Source organism: Asterias amurensis, chromosome 19 (assembly GCF_032118995.1).
Source record: "Asterias amurensis chromosome 19, ASM3211899v1".
In the NCBI taxonomy this organism is placed as follows: domain Eukaryota; kingdom Metazoa; phylum Echinodermata; class Asteroidea; order Forcipulatida; family Asteriidae; genus Asterias; species Asterias amurensis.
Window position 1 is genome coordinate 6,580,117 of NC_092666.1, and position 10,934 is coordinate 6,591,050.

General features: G+C 34.0%; 1 protein-coding gene across 1 annotated transcript in view; it reads left to right on the top strand.

Moving 5' to 3' along the window:
* Positions 1-9,362, top strand: part of LOC139951651 (kielin/chordin-like protein) — a 193,090-nt gene extending 183,728 nt beyond the window's left edge. The window contains exons 2-3 of the mRNA XM_071950624.1: positions 7,892-8,072; positions 9,139-9,362. Of these exons, the coding sequence (XP_071806725.1) occupies positions 7,892-8,072; positions 9,139-9,329 (372 nt within the window). The 3' untranslated portion in view covers positions 9,330-9,362. The remainder of the gene's footprint in view (positions 1-7,891; positions 8,073-9,138) is intronic.
* The last annotated feature ends 1,572 nt before the right edge of the window (positions 9,363-10,934 follow it).

The window sequence follows — 10,934 nt, forward strand, 5'->3', positions numbered from 1 at the left end:
ATACCCAGTCCGCACTGATAAAATGTCTTCAGTAGTATCTTATGTATCATTTGAAAGCATAAATTCACCGAAAATTTGTTCACCCCAAATCTGAAAAATTGTCCCATGCCGGCATCACAGATTTTTTAAATTTTTGACCAAAAACACAAACTCACAAAATTCTTAATAAATCTCAAACTTCTGCTAATTTACCCAGTCCGCACTGATAAAATGTCTGCAGTAGTATCTTCTGCATCATTTGAAAGCAAAAATTCACACAAAAATTTTTTCACCCCAAATCTGAAAAATCGACCCATGCCGGCATCACTTTTTTTTCGGGATTTTTGACCAAAAACACAAACTCACAAAATTCGTAATAAATCTCTAACTTTTGCTTATATACCCAGTCCGCACTGATAAAATGTCTTCAGTAGTATCTTATGTATCATTTGAAAGCATAAATTCACCGAAAATTTGTTCACCCCAAATCTGAAAAATTTACCTATGCCGGCATCACAGAATTTTTTAATTTTTGACCAAAAACACAAACTCACAAAATTCTTAATAAATCTTAAACTTTTGCTAATTTACCCAGTCCGCACTGATAAAATGTCTTCAGTAGTATCTTATGTATCATTTGAAAGCATAAATTCACCGAAAAATTTTTCACCCCAAATTTGAAAAATCGACCCATGCTGGCATCACAATTTTTTGGGGATTTTTGACCAAAAACACAAACTCACAAAATTTGTAATAAATCTCTAACTTTTGCTTATATACCCAGTCCGCACTGATAAAATGTCTTCAGTAGCACTTATGTATCATTTGAAAGCATAAATTCACCGAAAATTTTTTCACCCCAAATCTGAAAAATCGACCCATGCCGGCATCACAATTTTTGGGGGATTTTTGACCAAAAACACAAACTCACAAAATTTGTAATAAATCTCTAACTTTTGCTTGTATACCCAGTCCGCACTGATAAAATGTCTTCAGTAGTATCTTATGTATCATTTGAAAGCATAAATTCACCGAAAATTTGTTCACCCCAAATCTGAAAAATTGTCCCATGCCGGCATCACAGATTTTTTAAATTTTTGACCAAAAACACAAACTCACAAAATTCTTAATAAATCTCAAACTTTTGCTAATTTACCCAGTCCGCACTGATAAAATGTCTGCAGTAGTATCTTCTGTATCATTTGAAAGCATAAATTCACACAAAAATTTTTTCACCCCAAATCTGAAAAATCGACCCATGCCGGCATCACAATTTTTTGGGGATTTTTGACCAAAAACACAAACTCACAAAATTCGTAATAAATCTCTAACTTTTGCTTATATACCCAGTCCGCACTGATTAAATGTCTTCAGTAGTATCTTATGTATCATTTGAAAGCATAAATTCACAGAAAATTTGTTCACCCCAAATCTGAAAAATTTACCCATGCCGGCATCACAGAATTTTTTAATTTTTGACCAAAAACACAAACTCACAAAATTCTTAATAAATCTTAAACTTTTGCTAATTTACCCAGTCCGCACTGATAAAATGTCTGCAGTAGTATCTTCTGTATCATTTGAAAGCATAAATTCACCGAAAAATTTTTCACCCCAAATCTGAAAAATCGACCCATGCTGGCATCACAATTTTTTGGGGATTTTTGACCAAAAACACAAACTCACAAAATTTGTAATAAATCTCTAACTTTTGCTTATATACCCAGTCCGCACTGATAAAATGTCTTCAGTAGTATCTTATGTATCATTTGAAAGCATAAATTCACTGAAAATTTTTTCACCCCAAATCTGAAAAATCGACCCATGCCGGCATCACAATTTTTTGGGGATTTTTGACCAAAAACACAAACTCACAAAATTTGTAATAAATCTCTAACTTTTGCTTATATACCCAGTCCACACTGATAAAATGTCTTCAGTAGTATCTTATGTATCATTTGAAAGCATAAATTCACCGAAATCTTTTTTACCCCAAATCTGAAAAATCGACCCATGCCGGCATCACAATTTTTGGGGGATTTTTGACCAAAAACACAAACTCACAAAATTCGTAATAAATCTCTAACTTTTGCTTATATACCCAGTCCGCACTGATAAAATGTCTTCAGTAGTATCTTATGTATCATTTGAAAGCATAAATTCACCGAAAATTTGTTCACCCCAAATCTGAAAAATTTACCCATGCCGGCATCACAGAATTTTTTATTTTTGACCAAAAACACAAACTCACAAAATTCTTAATAAATCTTAAACTTTTGCTAATTTACCCAGTCCGCACTGATAAAATGTCTGCAGTAGTATCTTCTGTATCATTTGAAAGCATAAATTCACCGAAAAATTTTTCACCCCAAATTTGAAAAATCGACCCATGCTGGCATCACAATTTTTTGGGGATTTTTGACCAAAAACACAAACTCACAAAATTTGTAATAAATCTCTAACTTTTGCTTATATACCCAGTCCGCACTGATAAAATGTCTTCAGTAGTATCTTATGTATCATCTTATGTATCATTTGAAAGCATGAATTCACCGAAAAATTTTTCACCCTAAATCTGAAAAATCGACCCATGCCGGCATCACAATTTTTGGGGGATTTTTGACCAAAAACACAAACTCACAAAAATCGTAATAAATTTCTAACTTTTGCTTATATACCCAGTCCGCACTGATGAAATGTCTTCAGTAGTATCTTATGTATCATTTGAAAGCATAAATTCACCGAAATTTTGTTCACCCCAAATCTGAAAAATCAACCCATGCCGGCATCACAGATTTTTTGGGATTTTTGAGGAAAAAAAAAAACCTAACAAAATTCTTAATAAATCTCAAACTTTTGCTCATTTACCCAGTCCGCACTGATAAAATGTCTTCAGTAGGTTCTTATGTATCATTTGAAAGCATAAATTCACCGAAAAATTTTTCACCCCAAATCTGAAAAATTTACCCATGCCGGCATCAGAGATTTTTTAAATTTTTAACCAAAAACACAAACTCACAAAATTCTTAATAAATCTCAAACTTCTGCTAATTTACCTAGTCCGCACTGATAAAATGTCTGCAGTAGTATCTTCTGTATCATTTGAAAGCATAAATTCACCGAAACATTTTTCACCCCAAATCTGAAAAATCGACCCATGCCGGCATCACAATTTTTTGGGGATTTTTGACCAAAAACACAAACTCACAAAATTTGTAATGAATCTCTAACTTTTGCTTATATACCCAGTCCGCACTGATAAAATGTCTTCAGTAGTATCTTATGTATCATTTGAAAGCATAAATTCACTGAAAAATTTTTCACCCCAAATCTTAAAAATTGACCCATGCCGGCATCACAATTTTTTGGGGATTTTTGACCAAAAACACAAACTCACAAAATTCGTAATAAATCTCTAACTTTTGCTTATATACCCAGTCCGCACTGATAAAATGTCTTCAGTAGTATCTTATGTATCATTTGAAAGCATAAATTCACCGAAAATTTGTTCACCCCAAATCTGAAAAATTTACCCATGCCGGCATCACAGTTTTTTTTAATTTTTGACCAAAAACACAAACTCACAAAATTCTTAATAAATCTCAAACTTTTGCTAATTTACCCAGTCCGCACTGATAAAATGTCTTCAGTAGTATCTTCTGTATCATTTGAAAGCATAAATTCACCGAAAATTTGTTCACTCCAAATCTGAAAAATCGACCCATGCCGGCATCACAATTTTTTGGGGGATTTTTGACCAAAAACACAAACTCACAAATTTCGTAATAAATCTCAAACTTTCGCTTATATACCCAGTCCGCACTAATAAAATGTCTGCAGTAGTATCTTATGTATCATTTGAAAGCATAAATTCACTGAAAATTTTTTCACCCCAAATCTGAAAAATCGACCCATGCCGGCATCACAATATTTGGGGGATTTTTGACCAAAAACACAAACTCACAAAATTCGTAATAAATCTCTAGCTTTTGCTTATATACCCAGTCCGCACTGATAAAATGTCTTCAGTAGTATCTTATGTATCATTTGAAAGCATAAATTCACCGAAAATTTTTTCACCCCAAATCTGAAAAATCGACCCATGCCGGTATCACAATTTTTTTGGGGATTTTTGACCAAAACACAAACTCACAAAATTCGTAATAAATCTCTAACTTTTGCTTATATACCCAGTCCGCACTGATAAAATGTCTTCAGTAGTATCTTCTGTATCATTTGAAAGCATAAATTCACGGAAATTTGTTCACCCCAAATCTGAGAAATCGACCCATGCCGGCATCACAGATTTTTTTAATTTTTGACCAAAAACACAAACTCACAAAATTCTTAATAAATCTCAAACTTTTGCTAATTTACCCAGTCCGCACTGATAACATGTCTTCAGTAGTATCTTCTGTATCATTTGAAAGCATAAAATCACAGAAATTTTGTTCACCCCAAATCTGAAAAATCCACCCGTGCCGGCATCACAGATTTACTGGGATTTTTGGCCAAAAACACAAACTCACTAAATTCTGAATAAATCTCAAACTTTTGCTAATTTACCCAGTCCGCATTGATAAAATGTCTTCAGTAGTATCTTCTGTATCATTTGAAAGCATAAAATCACAGAAATTTTGTTCACCCCAAATCTGAAAAATCGACCCATGCCGGCATCACAGTTTTTTGGGATTTTTGGCCGAAAACACAAACTCACTAAATTCTTAATAAATCTCAAACTTTTGCTAAGTTACCCAGTCCGCACTGATAAAATGTCTTCAGTTGTATCTACTGTATCATTTGAAATCATAAATTCACCGAAAATTTGTTCACCCCAAATCTGAAAAATCGACCCATGCCGGCATCATAGATTTTTTTTTTGATTTTTGACCAAAAACACAAACTCACAAAATTCTTGATAAATCTCAAACTTTCGCTATTTTACCCAGTCTGCACTGATAAAATGTCTTCAGTTGTATCTACTGTATCATTTGAAATCATAAATTCACCGAAAATTTGTTCACCCCAAATCTGAAAAATCGACCCATGCCGGCATCATAGATTTTTTTTTTTTTATTTTTGACCAAAAACACAAACTCACAAAATTCTTAATAAATCTCAAACTTTCGCTATTTTACCCAGTCCGCACTGATAAATGTCTTCATTGGTATCTTCTGTATCATTTGAAAGCATAAATTCACAGAAAATTTGTTCACCCCAATTCTGAAAAATCCACCCATGCCGGCATCACAGATTTTTTTGGATTTTTGGCCCAAAACACAAACTCACAAAATTCTTAATAAATCTCAAACTTTTGCTAAGTTACCCAGTCCGCACTGATAAAATGTCTTCAGTAGTGTCTACTGTATCATTTGAAATCATAAATTCACTGAAAATTTGTTCACCCCAAATCTGAAAAATCGACCCATGTCGGCACCACAGATTTTGTTTGGATTTTTGACAAAAAACACAAACTCACAAAATTCGTAATAAATCTCAAACTTTCGCTTATGTACCCAGTCCGCACTGATAAAATGTCTTCAGTAGTATCTTATGTATCATTTGAAAGCATAAAATCACCGAAAAGTTGTTCACCCCAAATCTGAAAAATTGACCCATGCCGGCATCACAGATTGTTTTGGATTTTTGGCCAAAAACACAAACTCACAAAATTCTTTAAAAATCTCAAACTTTCGCTTATATACCCAGTCCGCACTGATAAAATGTCTTCAGTAGTATCTTCTGTATCATTTGAAAAAATAAATTCACAGAAATTTTGTTCACCCCAAATCTGAAAAATCCACCCATGCCGGCATCACAGATTTTTGGGGATTTTTGACCAAAAACACAAACTCACAAAATTTTTAATAAATACCAAACTTTCGCTTATATACCCTGTCCGCACTGATAAAATGTCTTCAGTTGTATCTTCTGTATCATTTGAAAGCATAAATTCACAGAAATTTTGTTCACCCCAAATCTGAAAAATCCACCCATGCCGGCATCACTGATTTTTTTGAATTTTTGACCAAAAACACAAACTCACAAAATTCTTTAAAAATCTCAAAGTTTCGCTTATATACCCTGTCCGCACTGATTAAACGTCTTCAGTAGTTTCTTCTGTATCATTTGAAAGCATAAATTCACAGAAATTTTGTTCACCCCAAATCTGAAAAATCGACCCATGCCGGCATCACAGATTTTTTTGGATTTTTGACCAAAAACACAAACTCACAAAATTCTACTTATAACTAGTATCGTTTAAAATGACACCACCTGTAGCTACACGCGTACCATGATTATCCATTCCAATTTATCTAGTTTGTAATTTCTTTAGTAATTATGTTCCTGTTAATTTTCCTTTTTGTTATCAACTCTCAATATGTATTTAAGGCTGCATAGCAAACAAATTGTGTAAAACAGTTTAATTACAAACATTGTTTTGTTTTATTTTTTGCTGTATGCATTATACCTTTCACTGTACTTTTATTTCATCAATCAATATTGTTATTATAATAGATGTTAAATTTGCATCGGGGATAAAGAATATTAATTTTGGTTTTTACCCATACACCGATGTGTGTTAGTACTGTATACTCAGTACTTCCCGAGTCCTGTGAAAAAATATCACAGGCATGTTACTCGGGTGGGATTCGAACCCACGACCCTTGCAATTCTAGAGCAGTGTCTTACCAACTAGACAGTACTAACACACATCGGTGTATGGGTAAAAACCAAAATTAACATTGTTATTGTTATAAAGTAAAACCAATTAATTTATGTTATAAAGGGTCCAGGCTCTGTACAAGGCTTTTTCCTGGTGCCCTCCTCTTATCACCCTTTGTTCTTTTTTCTTGTATGTTTTATTATTATTTGTTGTCATATTTGGAAATAAAAAGCAAACAAACAAACAAACAAAATCATTGGAAATATTTTGACCCCCCAAATCTGAAAATTTGACCATACCGGTATGGTCGACTTTTTTCATTTTGGACTAAAAATCAAAACTCACATAATTCTCAATAAATCTAAAAATTTTGGTTGTTAACCCAGTCTCACTGGAACCATAAAATCAGCGAAAAATTTGTGACGATAATTCCGAATTTTTTTCTTTACAAGCTTCTGCTCATCAAAACAGCCCTAAAATCTTTTTGTTACATTTACTACAACTTAATGTTATTTTTTCTTTACTCCATAGGTCTATGTTATTGTCAATATTTTTTATGGACGTATGGAAATAAATGAGTTTTAGAAATAGTTGAATTGAACTCCATGACCATCTTACAAAATACTGTTCCATAGTAGGATTGTAGTATCAACATAATGCTGTTTTCTAAAGCTAACAAAACTAGCAATAAGACACTTCAGATGCTTAGGATACAAAACGGATCCGGGTCATTTAATGTGACCCGGATTCCGGTTCATTTCATATGACCCGGAATCCGGGTCAAATTGTTTTGACCCGGATTCCGGGTCATATGAAATGACCCGGATTCCGGGTCATCTGAAATTACCAGGAATCCGGGTAATTTCAAATAAATCTAGAAAAATTTGAAAATTCTCAATAAATCAAAAAAATGTTGGTTGTTAACCCAGTCTCAACTGATCAAATGTCTTCAGTAGTCCGTTCTGTATCATTTGGAACAATAAAATCAGCGGAAATTTTTTGACCTCAATTTTGATTTTGTTTTTACAAGCTTCTGCTTATCAAAACTAGCAATAAGACACTTCAGATGCTTAAAGTCACCTGGAAATAGATTTTTTTTTCTTTCAAACATAAGAGTATATGCTTACGAACAATAAAACAATTTTTTTAGTAATTGTTTGTCACGATTTATATGTTTAAAAAATATATAAAGTACAAAACAAACGGTGACTAAAAGAAAGTGTGTTTATCTTTTAATATCTGCAGAGTGATGTGTCATCGCCAGCCCATGCCTTAATAGACCCGGAGCCATTCTATAATGCATGTCTGTACGATTGGTGCACCTGCCATATGCAAGATAAATGCCTCTGTGATGTTCTCTCAGCTTATGCACACAGAGCAAGGGAAAAAGGAATCACGTTAGATTGGCAGAGAGAAAATTATTGTGGTGAGTAAAATCCCCTAGGCGTGACACTTGTGTCCTTAAGCGAGACACTTAACCATTGCTTCGTCCTTCGGATGGGATGTAAAGCCGTTGGTCCCATGTGTTGTGTAACGCATGTAACAGAACCCAGTGCACTTAGATTTATTTGAAATGACCCGGATTCTGGCTCGTTTCAGATAACGCGGAATCCGGGTCATTTCAGATGACCCGGCTTCCGGGTCAAAACAATTTGACCCGGAAGCCGGGTCATTTCATATGACTCGGAATCCGGGTCATTTCAGATGACCCGGAATCCGGGTCAAAAGAATTTGACCTGGAATCCGGGTCATTTTATGTGACCCGGATTCCGGGTCATTTCAGATGACCCGGAATCCGGGTCAAAACAATTTGACCCGGATTCCGGGTCATTTAAGATGACCCGAGTCCGGGTCAAATTGTTTTGACCTGGATTCCGGGTCATCTGAAATGACCCGAATTCCAGGTCATTTCAAATAAATCTAAAAAACATAGAAAATTCTCAATAAATCAAAAAAATGTTGGTTGTTAACCCAGTCTCAACTGATCAAGTCCTCAGTAGTCCGTTCTGTATCATTTGGAACAATAAAATCAGCGGAAATTTTTTGACCTCAATTTTGATTTCTTTTTTACAAGCTTTTGCTTATGAAACAGCCCTAAAATCTTTATATAATTGTAACAAGATTTTAGGGCTGTTTACTGCTTACTACTACTTCATGTTATTTTTTCTTTACTCCATAGGTCTATGTTATTGTCAATTTTTTTATGGACGTATGGAAATAAATGAGTATTATAAATTAGTTGAATTGAACTCCATGTACAGCTTACAAAATACTGTACAATTTACAAGACCGACAAACAAAATACAAACAATGAGATACACACATGCGAGTCAATGAACAATATCACACCGCAAGAAAAGGATATAGATATAATCTTAAAAATTGAAAAGATACAAAGATTCGAAGATAATGTCTTTTAAAAAAGAAATGCTTTGAGTTGAGTTGCTGACTGCAATTATTAAGAATTAAATAATGTCTTATTTTTCCTGCAGCCATTTCTTGTCCGAGAGGAGCCTACTATGCAGAATGCACCCCGCCATGTGAAGTTACTTGTCAATCAATCAATTCACTAGAGGCTCAAGAATGTGTACAATCACAATGTGTACCTGGATGTAAATGCCCTGCTGGAATGGTGCTACATGACTTTGAATGTATTAGTATAAGTGACTGCCCTGAACAATGAATGCAACAGTCATCCACTGGGTAAAAATGGGATACAGTGGGAGTTATCAATGATTTAGGCATTCACGAACTGGGTATAAATGGGATACAGTGGGAGTTATTAAAGGCACTGTACACATTTGGTAATTGTCAAAGACCAGTGTTCTCATGAAGTTGTAGTAAGCAGTAAACAGCCCTAAAATCTTGTTACAATTATATAAAGATTTTAGGGCTGTTTTATAAGCAGAAGCTTGTAAAAAAAAAATCAAAATTGAGGTCAAAAAATTTCCGCTGATTTTATTGTTCCAAATGATACAGAACGGACTACTGAGGACTTGATCAGTTGAGACTGGGTTACCAACCAACATTTTTTTGATTTATTGAGAATTTTCTATGTTTTTCATAAGCATAAAATAACAAGCCTGTGAAAATTTGGGCTCAATTGGTCATCTAAGTTACGAGAAAATTATGAAAGAAAAAACACCCTTGTCACACGAAGTTGTGTGCTTTCTGATGCTCGATTTCGAGACCTCAAATTCTAAACTTGAAGTCTCAAAATCAAATTCGTGGAAAATTACTTCTTTCTTGAGAACTACATCATCACTTCAGAGGGAGCTGTTTCTCACAATGTTTTGTACTATCAACCTCTGCCCATTACTTGTAATCAAGAATAGTTTTATGATGATAACTATTTTGAGTAATTACCAATAGTTTCCCCTGCCTTTAATGATTTAGGCATTTACCAATTGGGTATAAATGGGATACAGTGCAGTTATCAATGATTTAGACATTAACCATACAATTGGGTATAAATGGGATACAGTGCAGTTATCAATGATTTAGACATTAACCATACAATTGGGTATAAATGGGATACAGTGCAGTTATCAATGATTTAGACATTAACCATACAATTGGGTATAAATGGGATACAGTGCAGTTATCAATGATTTAGACATTAACCATACAATTGGGTATAAATGGGATACAGTGCAGTTATCAATGATTTAGACATTAACCATACAATTGGGTATAAATGGGATACAGTGCAGTTATCAATGATTTAGACATTAACCATACAATTGGGTATAAATGGGATACAGTGCAGTTATCAATGATTTAGACATTAACCATACAATTGGGTATAAATGGGATACAGTGCAGTTATCAATGATTTAGACATTAACCATACAATTGGGTATAAATGGGATACAGTGGGAGTTATCAATGATTTAGACATTAACCATACAATTGGGTATAAATGGGATACAGTGCAGTTATCAATGATTTAGACATTCACCATACAATTGGGTATAAATGGGATACAGTGCAGTTATCAATGATTTAGACATTCACCATACAATTGGGTATAAATGGGATACAGTGCAGTTATCAATGATTTAGACATTAACCATACAATTGGGTATAAATGGGATACAGTGCAGTTATCAATGATTTAGACATTAACCATACAATTGGGTATAAATGGGATACAGTGCAGTTATCAATGATTTAGACATTAACCATACAATTGGGTATAAATGGGATACAGTGCAGTTATCAATGATTTAGACATTAACCATACAATTGGGTATAAATGGGATACAGTGCAGTTATCAATGATTTA